The sequence below is a fragment of the Pangasianodon hypophthalmus genome, chromosome 8 (genome assembly GCF_027358585.1).
Source record: "Pangasianodon hypophthalmus isolate fPanHyp1 chromosome 8, fPanHyp1.pri, whole genome shotgun sequence".
Lineage (NCBI taxonomy): Eukaryota > Metazoa > Chordata > Actinopteri > Siluriformes > Pangasiidae > Pangasianodon > Pangasianodon hypophthalmus.
Window position 1 is genome coordinate 19,121,698 of NC_069717.1, and position 21,067 is coordinate 19,142,764.

Below are 21,067 nucleotides of genomic sequence, written 5' to 3' on the forward strand. Positions count from 1 at the left end.
TCTTACACAAACAATTACAAACAACTTTACTAAATGATTGATAATTGAGGCCATTGATGGCATCATGAAGTCAGAACTCCTAACAGAGGTGTTGTGGATGCAAACTTGCCGAAATGCAGAAAGCAACAGGAGTGGAGTTTTCAGCAGGATGATGGTCCAAAGCATACCAGACATTTTTCGAAAGAATACTTTCCAAAGCCCTTTACAAAGCCCTGACCTAAACCATATAAATCATCTAATAATAATAATAATAATTTAATAATAATAATAATAATAATAATAATAAATGAGCCCTAAATCTTCCTTCGGCTGAGACACTTGTTTATATCAGCTCATCTCAGCATTTCTTTTGTCATAATTGAATTATTTGTTTTATTTGTCTTAATTTACTGGTTTGTGTTGGCTCACTTTCTTTATTCTTTAATTAATGCCAATAATATAATATGACTGATTTTCAAAAAAAATGTTCTTGATGGTTTTCTTAGTCCCTGACCTACAGTAGTGAACTAGCATGAAGATGTGTTTTTGATAGACACACCAAAGCACTTCTGTAAGTCTCTATAGAGACTCTGCTAAGGGCATCTGCTAAATTCTCTAAATGCAATAAAAATAAGCAATTTAAAATCGACAGTATATATAAAAGTGCAGTAATCCATGCAACTTATTTGTATTAATATTAAGATTTGGAAGTCGATTACGTAGAGATTAATATTAGTTAGTCTTCTTATGCGTACATTTCCACACTCTGAAACATGAGAAGGATGCAAACGTTTTTCCGAATGTACTGGATTTTCTAGAATACCAAATTTCTTGTTTAAACACTCATACAAATGATTTAGGATTAATTACATTCATATCCAGCTTCATAAATAAAAGCCAATGTGAGGTGCATATGCTCACTGGGATGCTAAGCAGAGCTGTAATGTGGGCACTTGCCAAAGCCTAACCCTAGGCAGACATGCCCAAAAACAAGCAAGGTTATCCATTCCAGGTGTGCAAATTTGGGTAGAGCATGAACACAGCCTACCCACTATGCAACTGAGACTCTCACATTTGAGGAAATCATAAGACCATTATTGAGTACTAACACTAATTGGATTTCCTGTTATGGTAAGTGTTTAAATTATAAAAATCTCTTATGTGGCCTTTAAACCTATTGAATGGTCTGAGTTGTGTACCAGTCTCCTGGATCTTCAAGACTATTAAGTGCTTTTGAATGTAAGGTCAAATCTTCGATTTGAGACACAGCACATGACAGCAATCATGAAGATGGTGGAAAGTTTTAAAGAGAAATAGAGCTTCAGTCAGTCTGTTGAATGTTGCTGTGCATGAAATCTCTAAACATTCTACAGTTTGATTTGGAAACCAGACAAACAGGAAAGTTTTGGATCTGATGTGCCATCTTGAGAGATCCTGCAATAAATATTCAACCTACACTCGAATGGGAATAATCAAATGCAGGTATTTAAGTCAAATACTACTAATATGTGTCCCATTTTACCGATGTCCTACTTCATGCTATGAGTATTTTGCTGCCCGAGTGGTTGCTAGCGCTACTGTTGACTTATATGTTCAATTGTTTTGCTGCTAGCTCTACAGCCCAGGAAGAACTGAAGAACACTCAACAAAGTGCTAAACTGCATAACTATAGTTTTCAGCACATGTTAGGGAGTATCTTAGCCTTGGGCATTATCTGTATGGTCTAGAGTGACCTTTGCACTTACACTATGCACTTGTATCCAACTAATGTTTAGCCTATAGACCGCCGAGGTTGTCATCGTGCGCACAATAAACCATCTCTTTTATTATAACTGGGCTCTCAGTCTCCTGAAGCCTCAACCGTCTTACTTCTGATGAAACTGCAGTATTTTTTGATCATCAAGAAAGATTTACAACAATTTTGGTGTCTCTGGTGGGACCGTGATGTTCTCCGTCCATGTGCTGTGACAACCCAGATGACAGACAACATCTGATCTGATCCGGTGATCCTGTTTCTGTGCTTCTGTGACAAACATATGCCAGCTCAGGTGAGTGGGTCATCCTGTCAAAGAACTTGCTAGATGACAGAATCAGTTTGATGATAAGAGTTCGACTGATAGGAGTTCAGTTGAAGTTTCTCTGTGCGGAATGGCAACGAGTCATCAGGATCCTAAGGGTGTTGGAGAGTCTTCCTCACCAGTTTGTGAGTCATCATTGCCTTTTACTCATAATATCAGTTTTGAAAAGGAGCTAGGGCAAATGTTAGATAAGTTGTGTGGAAAGAACAGAACTAAATTTTGTAAAGTGCTTGGTATTCTAGAACAGACAGAGTGGAGTAGAGAGCAATGTTTTTCTGGTTTGGATAAATGCATCAAGTTTAAAGACTTTGAGGCAGTGGTGAAGGTGTTCAGGCAGTGGTATCCTTCGCTAATACAAAATAGGGACAAGAAAAATTGTGAGAGCAATGAGATGAACACCAAGCTGATGCAGGAGTGTGCCAACAATAAACGCGGCTCTATCTCCGCTCAAAAAAACCTGTGAGCAATTTCAACACTACATTAACTCTTCAACAGACACTGCCTTCACCTAAAGCAAAGAAGCTTTATTTATCTCTTAAAAGCCCTAAACGCAGTCAAAAATACTGTCTCCAGATTAGTCATCATGATTCAGATGACCCTTGTTTTAAGCCTGTAGCCATTGGGATAGCCCTGATGGTGATTAAAGAGCAAAGTCAGAAAAGGACGAGCAGGCAAAAGGAGCCATAAAATATCAGCCACTGAGTCCTGAGCAAGTTGATCGCATGGCAAAAGACTTTAAACATCCCAGAGAAATGGGCATGGGTCCATTCCTCTCTCAGATGACACGTATAATTCAGCTGTACAACTTGCATCCTTCGGATGTTATTTCTATATGCTCTCAGATATTTCTGCGTGTTGCTGCAGGTGCGTTTCTAAGAGCATGAAAGAGGCTCAGGTAGCAGAAACTACAGCTATGTTGACTGCTAATGTTAGGCCTGATGCCTACATTTAATATGACATTATTATTGTATCCTATTCTACTTTGCTATGCTTGGTACAGAGGATATGTAGATGGGTAATCACCTGGCCAGTGGTTATGGTATGTAGGATAGTACAGAAAGTTTAAGCTTGCTTTAATGAACACCTTTAGAGTTGTCCAAAGAGGTGAATTGGGGGATTATTTTTCTATGGTTAGATTTATAATTTAAACCATTTAAGATAGATTCAATCTAATGTCTTAATTCACTCACAGTTGAACACTCACAATTGCCTGTTGTTTGTTCCCTTATGATTTACACATGTCTGTTCCTTGGGTTATAATGTTTTTCTCTTATCTTAGCTTTGGGCATTATCTCTGTGGTCTAGAGTGCCCTTTGCACTTACACATCAGTAGAAAAGCCAGCTGTATCCAACTTACGTTTATAGTATAGAGTATATAGGTTGTCTTTGTGCGTGCAATAAACCATCTCTTTTATTATAATTGGATTTTATTGTTTTGCTCTACAATTAAAAATAAACTGCAGTTAAGGTTTTTATGCACCTAAATACAAAGGAAAGATATTTGTGAATAATTTGAGGATCATAAGGTTTTATTTAAACTTTTTGCCAAAAATATATCCGAATCCTGTTAATGAAATGCCACAAACACTTCTAGTTATTCATGTCTAGTTAAACTTGTCTGAACAAATATTTGTGATGCCTAAATAATAACAAGAGTTGGAAAAGTGATTCATTTCTTTTGTGCCTAACATGCAGTGAGGGGAAAAAAAGCTTTTTGTAGCAATGTTGTTAGATTTCGTCCCATTCCTCTTGGCAAACATCTTCGATTCCCCATCTAGACGAGAGTCCCTCTGATGGACTTGCAATTTCAAAAATGCTTATCACTCTGAGAGCATAGAATCAAATTTTGTATGGTGTACCTGTCCAGGGATGATTATCAAATCAGTTGTACTGACAGAGATGTTTAAGCTCTTTGCTATGGCTCTGTAGCTTTTCTCTTTCAAGTGTTGCTTAATAATATTGTCTCTGTTTCTTTTGTGTTGAAAGTTTCAGCTGTGGTAATGGAGGAGGCGAGTAGCATTTAATTGTAAACACTGACTAATATTAAGGATGGGTGATACCACAGAATTTTTAAATCTGATTCCAAGTTATTTGAAGACTAGTATCCCATTGTAAATACCTTGTCATCTTTTTATTATTGTACTTCCTGATACCATTAATATGCAGTAATAGACATAATCTATAAATGTATCATTAATATAGGATGTTTGTATTAATAATAGTTTTGTTTCAATCTACAGGGGTCAAATTGGAAAATGGCAAAACCAAAGATGAAGCTGTTTATTTTTCTTATCCTTTTTGGTGTTCTAACTGTTATCTTCATTTCAAAATGGAACCATAATTTCAGGCATGCTGCTGTTTACATCGCTGGAAATCTGTATTGGGGCACACCATCATCTATAAGCAGTAGTTTGGATATACACAATACCCCCATATCTATGAAGTCTATAATCCCCATTAAAAACTCAAGCCATTTTGCAGTGTCTGCATTCATTGATCACAGGATCAGTAAAGCTATTCGAGTTATCAGCATAATAAAAAGAAACAGCATGCAGCCACTTTATTGCTTCTACTGCAACAATGACCGAGCTTGCGAGTCTACTATGGCTAAAATTGAGATACACAGTGATCATTTTGACTTCCCATTTGGTGCTTCAGATGTGCTGTGCCAGGGCAAACACACCCAAAATGCGACTCATGTCGCCATTTCAGCTGAAATTTCAGACAATAATAACCTAGACTTCCTGCCAGTAAAGAACAGAGTGAATAATGAATCATTCAAGTACAACTTCACCATCTGTATCTCAAGTCTTTTTGGGGACTACAATAATGTTCTGCAGTTTGCTCAAAGCATGGAGATGTACAAGCTTCTTGGTGTCCAACGAGTCGTAATCTACAACACCAGCTGTGGTTCTGACTTGGACAAACTCCTACAGCACTATGAGAAAGAAGGAATTCTAGAGATTGTGCCATGGCCTATTGACCAGTTCCTTAATCCATCTGCAGGATGGCATGCCAAATTGCATAAAGGGGAACTCCAGTACTATGGCCAGTTGGTAACACTCAATGAGTGCATTTATAGACATATGTATGAGTCCAAATATGTCCTGTTGAATGACATTGATGAGATCATCATGCCCTATAAATACGCTAACCTTGCTTTACTGATGGAGGATCTGCAACAGGAGCACAGATATGTGACTGTATTTATCATAGAGAACCACATCTTCCCCAAGACACAGTTTGAAGAAAGTGGCAAGTTTCGCAGGCCAGAATGGAAAAATATTCCTGGTATCAATATTATGGAACACATTTACAGAGAACCAGACAGAAAGAACATCTTCAACCCAACAAAGATGATCATCAACCCGAGGAACATGATGCAAACCTCAGTGCATTCCAGCCTGCAACACATTGGAAAGGTCTATCGGGTTCCTCCCGATGTGTGTAGAATCATTCACGTGAGAACACCACTACAGGGGAGTCTTACCAAGGAGCAATTAATTGTTGACACAAGAGTGTGGGACTTTGCACAAGAACTGATAACAAATGTTAATAGGGCACTAAAATTATCAGGTTTGTTGAAAAGTCAAAAGTGATATGGGTTTTTGGTTTGTCTGTTTATTTTTTCTTTTGGTGCTCTGAAAAAAAAAAAAGAAACAAATTACAAGGAATTCTAGCAAGGGAATGAGTTTGTTGAATTTCATTAAAAAGTTCTAAGAACAGAAACTTGGCTGTTTTTAACTTTACATGGTTGGCATACTAGTTTGTATGAGTAAATTATGCTCAGGTCATGCTGTGTGTAATAGGACACATTTACATTACATTTAGTGCTGTAATTTACTCTCACCATCCACTTTATTAGGAACACCTGTACACCTGCCCATACATGTCGTTATCTAATCACTTATTCATGCAGCACCAGCGCAATGCAAACATTAATAAAACATTAATAAAACATTAACTCAGCGTGTATGCACTAGCTGTACCCAACATAGGTGGATAGATAAATATATAGAATAAAGCTGTTGTTTGGTTTTATCTTTTATCTACTCCAGAGGCTGATTTGAAATTGATGATTACTGAATTCTGAATATTCATTTACTTATTTATTTATTTTTTTACCTTTTTAATTGCTGGAGCTGAACAAAATCATGCCTATGATTAACATTTTAATATAGCTGCTTTAATAGTATAGTATATAATAATAGCATAGGCAATATTGGCATTTTGAAAGAATTTTTCAGCCTGTTTCAGAAAGAAATATTTAAATGTGTTTTTACCTAAACTCCTGTGTCGTGATGTTCTAAACATGCTGTGTACTTATTTCAAACTAGGGGAGAGTGATATGACTTTTTACATCATGAAAGATTAAAATGGCCCCATCTGTAAAATGCATCTCAATCTTTTTTCCCCCAGATTGCATGTACTGTTGTACTGAAAATACTCAGACATGACATCGCAAGTTATTTTATGAGCAAGACTTTGCTCGATTAGCGTTCTCCCTGACAGTAATAACCAAAAGTAGGCAGTTCTTTAGCTTATGTTTCCTCTTCATTGTATTTGGAAACATGGAAGCATAGCTGTAATTGTATGCAAAATAAGCAAAGGCAAGACGGACAGGTCGGGGAAACGCTACAAATGTGTTTAAGCACAAAAGCCAGAAGCAGTGCTGAAGTACACAAAGGTGTTTGAAAAAAGGCACTTTTTGTGAGAGAGACATCAAATAATTTTCTAACATTGCCATTCCTTAGCTCTACACTGAATGCTGTAAAAACTGAAACAGTGAAACACAATTTGCTTAAAATAATCTCATTTATATTTTGTTGGGAAATGTTTATTCAAATTTGTTTTGTCAATTTTTAAATGTTAACACTTTTTAATTGTTAAGTGCCAGAGAGTGTAGTTTGTGATATCTGTGTGTATGTGTGTGCACGTGTGTGTTTTCATTGATGTTGTATCAAACTTTGCTGTTTTTAACTTTACATGGTTGGCATACTAATTTGTATGAGTAAATTATGCTGAAATTATTCATATTCCTGCAATCAATATTATAGAACACATTTACAGAGAACCAGAAGGAAAGAACATCTTCCATCCAACAAAGATGATCATCAACTTCTCAATCATCATTGAAAAGTCAAGAGTGATATGTTTTTTTCTTTGTTTGTTTGTTTTTGTGCTCTGAAAAAAATGGAAGAAACTTCCAAAGAATTCTAGCAAGGGAATGAGTTTGTTGAATTTCATTAAAAAGTTCTAAGAACAGAAACATGGCTGTTTTTAACTTTACATGGTTGGCATACTAGTTTGTATGAGTAAATTATGCTCAGGTAATAGGACACATTTACAATTAATGCTGTAATTTACTCTCGCCATCCACTTTATTACGAAAACCTGTACACCTGCCCACACATGTAGTTATCTAATCACTTATTCATGCGGCACCAGCGCAATGCAAACATTAATAAAACATTAATAAAACATTAACTCAGCGTGTATGCACTAGCTGTACCCAACATAGGTGGATAGATAAATATTTAGAATAAAGCTGTTGTTTGGTTTTATCTTTTATCTTCTCCAGAGGCTGATTTGAAATTGATGATTACTGAATTCTGTAATATTCATTTATTTATTTATTTATTTTTATTTTTTTTTACCTTTTTAATTGCTGGAGCTGAACAAAATCATGCCTATGATTAACATTTTAATATAGCTGCTTTAATAGTATAGTATATAATAATAGCATAGGCAATATTGGCATTTTGAAAGAATTTTTCAGCCTGTTTCAGAAAGAAATATTTAAATGTGTTTTTACCTAAACTCCTGTGTCGTGATGTTCTAAACATGCTGTGTACTTATTTCAAACTAGGGGAGAGTGATATGACTTTTTACATCATGAAAGATTAAAATGGCCCCATCTGTAAAATGCATCTCAATCTTTTTTTCCCCCAGATTGCATGTACTGTTGTACTGAAAATACTCAGACATGACATCGCAAGTTATTTTATGAACAAGACTTTGCGTTCACCCTGCCAGTAATAACCAAAAGTAGGCAGTTCTTTAGCTTATGTTTCCTCTTCATTTTATTTGGAAACATGGAAGCATAGCTGTAATTGTATGCAAAATAAGCAAAGGCAAGACGGACAGGTCGAGGAAACACTACTAATGTTTTTAAGCACAAACAAAGCACCCCAAAGAGTATGGCATCAGCCAGATAACATGGGCACCGCACATGAACAGCACCAGAGCCAGAAGCAGTGCTGAAGTACACAAAGGTGTTTGAAAAAGGCACTTTTTGTGAGAAAGACATCACTGATTCTGTGATGTTTTAGCTGGCCAAGGATACAATACCATCTGAAAATAGTTGATGACTCGCAAATAATTTTCTAACACTGCCATTCCTCAACTCTACACTGAATGCTGTAAAAACTGAAACAGTGAAACACAATTTGCTTAAAATAATCTCGTTTATATTTTGTTGGGAAATGTTTATTCAAATTTGTTTTGTCAATTTTTAAATGTTAACACTTTTTAATTGTTAAGTGCCAGAGAGTGTAGTTTGTGATATCTGTGTGTGTGTGTGCACGTATGTGTTTTCACTGATGTTGCATCAAACTTTGCTGTTTTTAACTTTACATGGTTGGCATACTAGTTTGTATGAGTAAATTATGCTGAAATTATTCATATTCTGTGTATGAGGAAATGGCAGTGGCGCTGACCAGTGTTGTGGCCTGCCGTCGCTCTACTTCTTTGTCTACTACTTTGTTTCTTTTTTGTGTTCTTTTATATCTTTTGTTTTGTCCCTGTCAGTCGCAGTGGGTTTATGATTCAGATTCGTTCGTTTGTTATGGACCTGTCGATCAGCAGTGGAAACAAGAACTTTTTTATTCATTCTGCGCTGGGAAGGTGTGCAGGTGCTCACTTGAAGCGGAGATTTATGCGGAGATATCCTGATGTGGTGCAGTTTGCAAGAGAAGATGGTAATGCGGAGTGTGCTGTGGAGTTTTGGGGTTTACCCGGATGGATGTTCTTCGGCATTACGTTTTTACCTGGATGGAAAGTCTTCGTCGTGTTTCAGAGGTGCTGGTCAAGAGTCTGGTCAAGCCACAGTTGTTGCCTCTACGGTATCACAGACTTTAAAGATGTCGCTGGTTAAGGCACATTCGATTACAAACAAAACTTTCATTTTAAATGATTTTATTTCACATAATGTTTTGGACTTTTTATTTATTACAGAGACTTGGATAAATGTTGATGAGTGGAGTCCATGTCATGATCTTTGCCCAACTGACTATAACTTAATTAATACCCCCAGATCAGTGGGTCGTGGTGGGGGTCTAGCTACGGTGCGCAAACAGCAGTTTAAATGTCGCCGTTTATCGACCATGAACTACTTGAGTTTTGAAGTTCAATTGTTAAAACTGGACTTCTTTACGCCTGTTCTGGGTGTGGTCATTTATCGACCTCCAAAGTATAGTCAAGCTTCATATCCAGGAATTCTCTGACTTTTTATCCTCTATTTTGTTACTGCCTGATTATATCTTAATTGTTGGTGATTTTAATATTCATACTTGTTGTCCTGGGAAGCCTTTGGTTAAGGAGTTTTCAGACTTAATGGACTCATTTAATTTTATCCAACATGTCTCAGGCCCTACGCATGAGAAAGGACATACTTTGGACCTTGTTTTTTCCTTAGGGTTGTCACTTTGTGATGTTAATGTTAATGACATTTGCATTTCTGATCATATGCCTGTTATTTTCAGTGTAAATGTGCTGAATGAAATGAGGGCGAGTCAGTCCTCTTATGTTTGCTCTCGTACAATTACTCCATCTACACCACAGGCTTTTGGCGAGATGTTTAGTACCTCTTCTGATGTATCATGATTGGAGTCTCTCACCTCTCACGGCTGATCCAGATGAGTTACTTACTGTTTTTAACTCTGTTTGCTCTGAAGTCTTGGACTCTGTTGCTCCTTATAAGATTAAGCATTGTAAGGCAAATCATCAGCCTTAGTTTAATGAACATACTCCCGTTCTTAGACAGCAGTGTAGGAAGGCAGAACGGGCTTGGAAGCAAAATAAACTTCTGGTCTTTCATCAGATTTTACGAGATTCACTTCTTAGATATCAGAAAGCTGTAAAGGATGCTAAAGCAGCCTATTTTTCAAATTTTGTTTCAAACCATTAACAGGTTTTTTAATCCAAATGCTGTCATGATACCTCCATCTACAGAATGTTGTGAGAAGTTTTTAAGTGTTTTCACTGGAAAAACTAAAAACATTAGGTCTAGGTGAGTTAGATGGAAAGGTAGGAGATGACTCTATTAATGTCAATACTTTTGATGAGTTTCATCTATTGATATAGGTCATATTATTGCTCAATTGAAACGTTCAGCTACCAGTTGGGATATTTTGCCCTCAGGTTTGCTTGGTGCGACAGCTGATTTTATTGGGCCGAGTATTACATGTATTGTGAATTATAGCCTTTCTACAGGTGTTTTTCCATCATGTCTTAAGCAAGTGGTCGTTTAGCCCCTTCTCAAGAAGTCTGCTTTGGACCCTTTGGATTTCACGAATTATCGGCCAATTTAAAAGCTGCCTTTTATTTCAAAAATATTGGAGAAAGTGGTTTTATCTCAGCTGAGTTCCTTCTTGGCTGAAAATGATGTGCTAGATGCTTTTCAGTCTGGTTTCAGGGCAGGACATAGCACTGAATCAGCTTTATTGCGAGTTTCCAATGATTTGTTACTCATTGCAGACTCAGGTAGTCAAGGAGCTTTAATTATGCTCGACCTTAGTGCTGCTTTTGATAAAACATGATATCCTTATTAAATGTTTAGAGCATGTTGTGGGTCTGAGAGGGACTGTTTTAAAATGGTTTTCCTCTTATTTGAAGGAAAGATCCTTTTCAGTGAGGGTTGGGGAATTCTCTTCCTCTTCAGTTTCTATTGACTGTGGAGTTCCTCAGGGCTCCATTTTGGGGCCTATTCTGTTTTCACTATTTTTGCTGCCTTTAGGCCTTATTTTTAAAAAACACAGTATGTCTTATCATCAGATTTATTTACCTATTAGATCTGGAGGACAAACTTCTCACTCATCTTTGCTATTATGTGTTGAGGAGGTGAAGTGCTGGTCAGAGCAAAATCGTCTCCAGCTAAATGCGACTAAATCTGAAGTTATCATTTTTGGGGCAAATAAGGTTGACAGTGATATAAAAGATGTTTTAGGTCCATGGACAACAAATGTGCGCTCCCAAATAAGGACTCTGGGTGTAATTTTTGACTCAGCTCTAATGTTTGATCATCAGGTCAAATGTGTGGTGAAAAGTTACTTCTTCCAGTTGAGGACTATTGCAAAAATGAAATCTTTTTTGTCTGTTGTTGACCTTGAGATAGTGATTCATGCATTTATCTCCTCCCGTTTGTATTGCACTTCTTCTTCTATTGTAATGCACTTTATTTGGGAGTAAGTCAATCTCTTATTTCAAAATCCAGAATGCAGCCCCGAGGCTCCTTACTAGCACAAAGAAAAGGGAGCATATTACTCCAGTTTTGGAAAAGCTGCATTGGCTTCCCATTAAATATCGGATTCAGTATAAGGTGTTGCTGTACGTTTTTAAAGCTGTCCATGATATGGCCCGAGAATATATTATGGACCTCAAAGAACACTTAACTGCTTACTGCTCTCAGTTCCGAAAACTCGCCTGAAAACTAAGGGGGATCGGGCATTTTCTGTCGCTGGCCCAAGACTGTGGAATACTCTTCCACCTGACATCAGATTTGCACCCTCAGTTGATGTTTTTAAATCTCACTTGAAAACATATTTGTTTTCTATGGCTTTTAATTGTTGATTTTTGGAAGATGTAAATTGTTTTAATTTTTTTTCTTCAAGGTTATTTTTATTTTTCTGTTTTGTTGATTTTTGTTTTATTATCCTTGTATTATAGTGCTGCTGTACAGTCTTTTGGTCTACTTTGTAGTGGAAAGGGCTCTATAAATAAAGTAGACTTGAGACTCGTATCAATATTATGGCACACATTTACAGAGAACCAGAAGGAAAGAACATCTTCAACCCAACAAAGATGATCATCAACTTCTCAATCATCATTGAAAAGTCAAGAGTGATATGTTTTTTTTTCTTTGTTTGTTTGTTTTTTGTTTTTGTGCTCTGAAAAAAATGGAAAAAATTCCAAGGAATTCTAGCAAGTGTAGCAGCTTTCCATTAAACTGCTGGTATTGGTAATAGGAGTGAGCAAGTGGATCCGTGGATGGAAAAGCCTTGTTGATAAGAGAGGTCAGAGGAAAATGGCCAGATTGTTCAAGATGCCAGGAAGTCTATAGTAACTTAACTAATCAGTCTATACAACTGTGGTGAGCAGAAAAGCATCTCAGCATGCACAAAACATCGAAGCTTCTTGGTGTATAACATTCCAGCCTGAAACACATTGGACAGGTCTATTGGGTTCATCTCAAAGTCTGTCAGATCATTCACATGAGAACACCACTACAGCGCAATATTAACAAGGAAGAATTATTTGTTGACACAAGTTTATGGGAAGAGTGTGGGCAAGAATTCATAATAAACTCATACCCAACTCATACCATGTAGTTCCCCTTCAGGAACTCGAGCTGCGTCACGAAACGCTATGGGAACGCCCCCGCGTGACTGCGCTCTGAATCACGTGTCTAATCCGTCCAATGAATGGGTGAGACGTCACGGGCGGGGTGACGTAGCAACCCGGAAGCATAAACGCCCGAGCGGCGAGCCCCGCGTTAGCTTCCTGTTTTCAGCAAGCGCTCGATGTTTATTGTCTGTATTTTTTCCGTCTTGTTTGTGTTTTATCGACGGCATGCCTAAAGCCAAAGATAAGACAAAGGGCGAGAGCGGGCAGCGCTTCAGGCTGTGTGTTCCTCCCTGTCCGCGATATATTACGGGCGGGGATACACACAGTCTGTGCATTGCCTGTTTGGGAGCGGAGCACGCTCAGTCGGCTCTCGAGGGAGCCGGCTGCGCACATTGCGAGCGTTTACCGCTGCGCACTCTCCGCTCCCGCTGGGCTCTCTTTGAGGAGGGAGCCCTCACTAGCGTGCCTCGCGGTGCCGGCCCCGCTTCTGCCGAGGCAGAGCGGCGGTTGCGCTCGTGGGGCTCGCAGATGGACCTGGCGGAGGGAATGGAGACGGGCCCGGCCCTTTCTCCTTCCTCACCCTCCAGGTCCACTGTCCCCTCCCTGGGCTCGGAAGCACGCTCTGCGGTTTCTTCCCCCCGGGGAGCGGACTCGGCGCTCCACCTATCGTCCTCCGAGGAGGTCGATGTGGAGAGCGTCGACCCTGAGCCGCAGTCTCCTCAATACGGGGAGCTGCTCGAGGTGGTTACGCGGGCAGTCGCCAAGCTTAGCATTGACTGGCCCGCTGAGTCACGGCCTGAGCCTCAGGGCTCTAGACTAGATGAGTGTTTTCTACGCAGTAGGCCGCCACCTCCGCCCCGGAGCCTGAGGTGTGGAGGTCCTGGAATAGGCCAATTTCAGCCCGGTTGTTCAGCCCCACATCTTCCCATTACGCTAATGTGGCGGGGCTGGACTACTCCGGTTACAGGGCGATGCCCAGGGTTGAACAGACGCTAGCCAGCTATCTGTCCCCTGCTGCTGCATCGTCCCTGAAGGCTCCGGCATTGCCTACCAAGCTGCTGCGGACCACCTCAGCGCTGGTAGGCAAGGCGTACACGGCAGCAGGTCAGGCCGGTGCGTGTCTGCACACCAGCAGGCCCGTGCTCAGGCGGCGGCGTTCCAGCGGTTCCTCCCCCGTCGCTCTCTAGCTCGTGGGGCTGCTGGGCGGGGGCAGCCCCCTCCGTGTACGGCCCCCTCCTACAGGGAGGCCCAAAAACAGAGCGTCGCCTCCCGTGCTCCCCCCAGGCGGGAGCAGGAGTCGCGACGACGCTCTGGGCCCGGCCCTTCGGGCACTAAGGCGGATCTGAGGACCGTCCTCATGTCCAGAAGGGCCGCGGCTAAGAAGCCCTGACGGTTTTGGCCCAGGGCTTCCGAGGGCGGGCTCCTCTGGGGCGACGCGGCGTACACCTCATCTCACGGTGCCCGGGTCCCCCCAGTGCCCTCAGGAGGTCGATCTGCCAACCCTGCCGCCTATGGTACTTCAGGGCGCAGCGGTCTCCGGCGAGCGCCTCTCCCAGTTCTCGCCCGGCAACGTAGCGGGTCTGGGAGGCTCGCGGCCTCTCCTGAGGCCTTCGCAGCGGTTAGCTCATTTCCCCCATGTCGGTTCGCCGCCTCAGGGCACCCAGCTAACCGCTTCTATTACACCAGAGGTCAGTCGCGAGAGACTGATTCCCTTAGTGAGCTTTCTGGCAGCGTGGGAACTTCTGCCGAATGTGTCTCATTGGGTCCTGCGTACTGTAGAAAGAGGCTACCGAATTCAGTTCGGCTCGCCTCCACCTCGTTTTTCTGGGGTTCTTCCCACTGTGGTGGGTCCCGAGCAGGCTCTGGTATTGGAGCAGGAAGTACATACTCTCCTGAGGAAGGAAGCCATCGAGGTGGTCCCTCCTCACGACAGAGAGTCAGGGTTCTACAGCCGGTACTTCATTGTTCCCAAGAAGGGGGGAGGGCTGCGTCCCATTTTGGACTTGCGGCAATTGAACCTCTCAGTCGCTCAACTGAATTTCAGGATGCTTACGGTCACTCAGGTCGTGTCTCAGATCAGGTCCGAGGACTGGTTCGTCACGATCGACCTAAAAGATGCGTATTTCCACATCTCCATCCTTCCCCCGCACAGGAAGTTCGTGAGGTTCGCTTTCGGGGGCGGTATCGGGTTCTTCCCTTCCCTCCCCGATAACAGTATCGGGTTCTTCCCTTCGGCCTAGCACTCTCACCCCGCACCTTCACGAAGTGCGTGGATGCTGACCTGGCTCCTATGCGACTACAGGGCATCCGCATACTGAACTATATCGACGACTGGTTGATTTTAGCTCATTCAGAGCAGATGGCGGCTCGGCATCGAGATGTCGTTCTCGCCCATATGAAGGAACTGGGGTTAAGACTAAACGCCGAGAAAAGCGTGCTTTCTCCAGCTCAGAGAACCGTTTATCTAGGCGTCGTGTGGGATTCGACCACGATGCAGGCACGTTTGTCTCCTGCTCGGATCGAGTCGGTCCTCACAGCGGTCGCGAGAGTGAAAGTAGGCCGGTCACTCACTGTAAAGCGGTTTCAGAGAATGTTTTGCCTACTGGCAGCTGCGTCCAACGTGATACCGTTTGGCCTGCTGCACATGAGACCCCTACAGTGGTGGCTCAAGACCAGGGGGTTTTTCCGAAACAGAGGAAACCCGCTCCGCATGATCAAGGTCACGCGGCGATGCCGCTGTGCCTTAGCTGTGTGGAGAGAACCTGGGTTCTTGTCTCAGGGCCCAGTCCTGGGAGCTCCTGGTCGCCGCGTAGTGCTAGCGATGGATGCGTCCCTCACCGGATGGGGAGCGGTCATGAGTGGCCGTCCTGCCCGTGGTCTGTGGAGCGGCCGCCATCTCACTTGGCACATCAACCGCCTGGAGATGCTGGCCGTGTTTCTAGCTCTGAAACACTTTCTCCCAGACCTAAGAGGCCGCCACGTGTTGGTGCGCACCGACAACACAACGGTGGTCTCTTACATCAACCGCCAGGGAGGTCTTCGTTCGCGCCCCCTTTACAGGCTGGCGCTCCAGATCCTTGTGTGGTCCCAAGGGAACCTCCTCTCATTGAGAGCGGCCTACATCCCTGGTCATCTCAACGTGGGAGCGGACGCCCTGTCGAGGCAGGGGCCGGTGCCCGGGGAATGGAGACTCCACCCCGAGGTGGTGGAGCTCATATGGCGTATGTTCGGCAGAGCTCAGGTGGATCTGTTTGCGACGCAGGAGATGTCGCACTGTCCCCTTTGGTTCTCTCTGACTCATCCAGCTCCTCTTGGACTGGATGCCATGGTACAGCCGTGGCCGAGGCTGCATCTGTACGCCTTTCCTCCAGTCGCTCTGCTCCCGGGAGTTCTGGAGAGAGTGCGCCGGGACGGAATTCGTCTACTGTTAGTAGCCCCGTTCTGGCCGGGCCGAGTATGGTTCTCGGACCTGATTTCCCTCCTAGACGGCTCCCCATGGGAGATTCCGATCAGGAGGGATCTCCTCTCACAGGCGGGGGGCCATCTTCACCCCCGCCCGGAGCTGTGGAAGCTGTGGGTGTGGCCTCTGAGGGGGCACAACTCCGCGCTTCCGGTCTCTCAACCGAGGTTGTGGAGACCATCCTCCAGTCCAGAGCTCCCTCTACGAGGAAACTGTACGCCCTGAAGTGGAAACTTTTCACTTCCTGGTGCGGAGACCGCCGGCTTGACCCTGTTCACTGCCAGTTGGTACAGTGCTGGAGTTCTTGCAGGCCCGCCTCTCCACGGGGCTGACCCACTCCACCCTGAAGGTGTACGTGGCGGCTATTGCGGCCTGCCACGCCCCTCTCGATGGCCAGTCAGTGGGCAGGCACCCCTGGGTGACACGTTTCCGCCACGGTGCACTGAGGATCAGACCTCCAGCTCGATCTCGGGTCCCCTCGTGGGACCTGGCCGTGGTTTTAGAGGCTCTCTGCAAACCCCCCTTCGAGCCCATAGAGGAAATTTCAGACCGTCTTCTGACGTTAAAAACTGCCTTTCTCTTGGCAATTTCCTCTCTTAGGAGAGTGGGGGATCTTCAGGCCCTCTCGGTGGCCCCTTTCTATTTAGACTTTGCGCCTGGTTTGGCCAAAGCATTCTTGTACCCCCGAGCGGGGTACGTACCGAAAGTCCTCTCCTCGGCACCACGGCCGGTCGTGCTGCAGGCTTTCTGTCCTCCTCCCTTCAGGGAGCCCGACCATCGGAAGCTCAATTGTACGTCCACAGAACTGCCCTGTGGAGAAAGGCGGACCAGTTGCTTGTGTGCTTTGGTCCCCCTAAGAGGGGTTTTCCTGCTTCTAAGCAGACCCTCAGCCGGTGGATTGTAGAATCCATTTCTCTGGCTTTCGAGTCCTCTGGTCTCCCCAGTCCCCTGGGGGTCAAGGCTCACTCTACCCGAGCGGTGGCGGCCTCTAAGGCCTTTCTGGCAGGTGTGTCCTTACAGGACATCTGCAACGCGCGGGATGGTCCACGCCCCTGACCTTTGCCAGGTTTTATGACCTAGATACGCGAGCCACTCCCAGCTCCTCTGTCCTTGTGCCTTAGGCTTGCCTCCTCCTGAAGGCAGGAACTTGTAAGTCTGGCGGCGTGGGTATACTCGTTCCCATAGCGTTTCGTGATGCAGCTCGAGTTCCTGAAGGGGAACGTCTCCAGGTTACGTATGTAACCATGGTTCCCCGAGGGAACGAGACGCTGCGTCTCGGTGCCACACTTCCGGCGTCCCTGCGGCGCTTGCTTCATTTTCCAGTAAGCTAACGCGGGGCTCGCCGCTCGGGCTTTTATGCTTCCGGGTCGCTACGTCACCCCGCCCGTGACGTCTCACCCATCCATTGGACGGATTAGACACGTGATTCAGAGCGCAGTCACGCGGGGGCGTTCCCATAGCGTTTCGTGACGCAGCGTCTCGTTCCCTCGGGGAACCATGGTTACATACGTAACCTGGAGACGTTTTCTCTTCAGCTAATCATGCGGAAGAAGTGCAATGCAAACATTAGTGTAACATTAACTCAGCATGGATGCACTAGCCGTACCCAAAATGGGTGGGTAGAAACAGAAAAAGTGTTGATAAGTGTGTGTGTATGTACATGTGTGTTTTTATTGCCATTGCACCACCCAGGAACTTGCTGTTGGATACTTAGACATTTTTCTATAGTAACTTAACTAACCTAAGTCTATAGTAACTTAACTAATCAGTCTTTACAACCGTGGTGAGCAGAAAAGCATCTCAGCATGCAGAAAACATCGAAGCTTCTTGGTATATATCATTCTAGCCTGAAACACATTGTACAGGTCTATCGAGTTCGGCCCAGTGTCTGTCACATGAGAACACCACTACAGCTCAATCTTACGAAAGAGCAATTATTTGTTGATGCAAAAGTGTGGGACGAGTGTGGGCATGAATTCATAATAAACTCATACCAAACTCATACCATGTAGTTTTCTCTTCAGCTAATCATGCGGAAGAAGTGTGATGCCAACATTAATGTAACATTAACTCAGCATGTATGCACTAGCCGTACCCAACATAGGTGGGTAGAAACAAAAAAACTGTTGTTTGGTTTTATCTTCCATACTCCAGAGGGAGATTTGAAATGGATGATCACAAAATTCAGTAAGATTCATTTACCTTTTTTTAAAAAAATTATTTACCTTTTTAAATGCTGAAGCTAAACTAAATTAACATTTTAATATAGCTGCTTTAATAGTATAGTATATAATAATAGCATAGGCAATATCGGCATTTTGAAAGAATTTTTCAGCCTGTTTCAGAAAGAAATATTTAAATGTGTTTTTACCTAAACTCCTGTGTTGTGATGTTCTAAACATGCTGTGTACTTATTTCAAACTAGGGGAGAGTGATATGACTTTTTACATCATGAAAGATTAAAATGGCCCCATCTGTAAAATGCATCTCAATCTTTTTTTCCCCCAGATTGCATGTACTGTTGTACTGAAAATACTCAGACATGACATCGCAAGTTATTTTATGAACAAGACTTTGCGTTCACCCTGCCAGTAATAACCAAAAGTAGGCAGTTCTTTAGCTTATGTTTCCTCTTCATTTTATTTGGAAACATGGAAGCATAGCTGTAATTGTATGCAAAATAAGCAAAGGCAAGACGGATAGGTCGAGGAAACACTACTAATGTGTTTAAGCACAAAAGCCAGAAGCAGTGCTGAAGTACACAAAGGTGTTTGAAAAAACGCACTTTTTGTGAGAAAGACATCAAATAATTTTCTAACACTACCATTCCACAGCTCTACACTGAATGCTGTAAAAACTGAAACAGTGAAACACAAATTGCTTAAAATAATCTTATTTACATTTTGTTGGGAAATGTTTATTTCCCAACAAAATGTAAAGGTAAAGGATGATAATGTTGGTCCAGCCTGAAAAAAATCAAGATACTATATTTATGCCAGATCTCCCACCTCTGTTTCAAACCTGTGATTTCTTTGCTTAGATTTTCTTTTTGCTATCGCAGTCTTGTATAGTGATTTTCACTTGTGTTTCATTTAGGTGTTGAGTATGTGACAAATGTTTCTGCTAAACCTCCTTAGTAATAAATAGAATAAGATGAGAGAGAGACATGAGATTTTTCTGAAATTAAAGGAGTCAAAACATCTGACCTAACTTGGCACCAGCAGAAATCAATCACGAAATCTGCTGATCACAGATCACAAGCACATTTTGCCGCTGCACCACCCAGGAACTTGCTGTTGGATACTTAGACATTTTTCTGTCTATTGTTCACTGCTTAGTTTATTGAGTGTAGTAAATTTTTAAGTGTTAAAACACTTTTTGATTGTTAAGTGCAAGAGAGTGTATTTTGTGGTATCTGTGTGTGTTTTCATTGATGTTGCAGCAAGCTTAGCTGTTTTTAACTTTACGTGGTTGGCATTCTAGTTTGTATGAGTAAATTATGCTGAGGTCATGCTGTGTGTAATAGGACACATTTACATTTAGATTTAGTGCTGGACCTAATTTACACTCAGCATCCAGTTTATTAGGAACACCTGTACACCTGCACATTCATGCAGTTATCTAATCAGCCAATCATGTGGCAGCAGTGAAATGCAAAAAATCGTGCAGATACAGCTCAAGAGTATATAGTAACTTAACTAATCGGTCTTTACAACCGTGGTGAGCAGAAAAGCATCTCAGCATGCAGAAAACATTGAAGCTTCTTGGTGTATAACATTCTAGCCTGAAACACATTGGACAGGTCTATCGAGTTCGGCCCAGTGTCTGTCACATGAGAACACCACTACAGGGCAATCTTACCAAGGAGCAATTATTTGTTGACACAAAAGTATGGGAAGAGTGTGGGCATGAATTCATAATAAACTCATACCAAACTCATACCATGTAGTTTTCTCTTCAGCTTATCATGCGGAAGAAGTGCGATGCAAACATTAGTGTAACATTAACTGTGTGTGCGTGTGTATGTGTTTGTGCATGTGTGTTTTCATTGACGTTGCAGCAATTTTAGCTCTTTTTAAATTGAATGGCATACTATTTTGTATGAGTAAATTATGCTGAGATCATGCTGTATGTAATAGGACACATTTACATTTAGTGCTGGATCTAATTTACACTCACTGTTCACTTTATTAGGAACACCTGTACACCTGCACATTCATGCAGTTATCTAATCAGCCAATCATGTGGCAGCAGCGCAATGCAAAAATCATGCAGATACAGGTCCAGAGCTTCAGTTAATGTTCAGTTAATGAAGAAAAAGTATGATCTCTGTGGTTTGAGTATTTCAGAAATTACTGATCTCCCGAAATTTTCACACACAACAGTCTCTAGAGTTTTCACAGAATGGGTGAATGAGTGAACGACAGGTCTGTGGGTGGAAAAGCCTTGTTCATAAGATAGGTCAGAGGAAAATCGCCTGATTCAAGGTTCAAGGCCAGGTTCAAGCTGCCAGGAAGTCTATAGTATCTCATATAATCACTATTTACAACTGTGGTGAGCAGAAATCTCAGCATACCAAAACATCAAACCTTGAGGTGGATGGGCTACAACAGCAGAAGATCACATCAGGTTCCACTCCTGTCTGTCAAGAACAGGAATCTGAGACTCTCATGGGCTCAGGCTCAACCAAACTAGACAGTTAAAGATTAGAAGAAAAAATCACCTGGTCTTTTTCCAGTCTTCAATTGTCCAGTTTGGGTGAGTCTGTGCCTATTATAGCCTCAGATTCTTGTTCTTGGCTGAAAGGAGTAGAACCTGATGTGGTCTTCTGCTATTGTAGCCCATCTATGTCAAGGTTTGAAGTTTGTTCATTCTGAGATGCTTTTCAGCTCACCACAGTTGTAAACAGTGCTTATTTGTCTTTCTA

At 42.5% G+C, this 21,067-nt stretch overlaps 1 protein-coding gene across 2 annotated transcripts; it reads left to right on the plus strand.

Annotated features, from left to right (window-relative positions):
- Window positions 1–1,688: 1,688 nt before the first annotated feature.
- On the plus strand, window positions 1,689–8,018 carry LOC113533125 (uncharacterized). 2 transcript variants are annotated; one of them, XM_034306323.2, is made up of 2 exons: window positions 1,689–2,027; window positions 4,298–8,018. In XM_034306323.2, the coding sequence occupies exons 1-2, from the start codon at window positions 2,016–2,018 to the stop codon at window positions 5,654–5,656; spliced, it is 1,371 nt and encodes a 456-aa protein (XP_034162214.1). In that variant the 5' UTR covers window positions 1,689–2,015; the 3' UTR covers window positions 5,657–8,018. The 2 variants fall into 2 exon arrangements, with proteins under 2 accessions (XP_034162214.1, XP_034162213.1); XM_034306322.2 differs by lacking the exon at window positions 1,689–2,027 and adding an exon at window positions 2,047–2,182 and having other exon boundaries at window positions 4,298–8,017.
- Window positions 8,019–21,067: the final 13,049 nt, after the last annotated feature.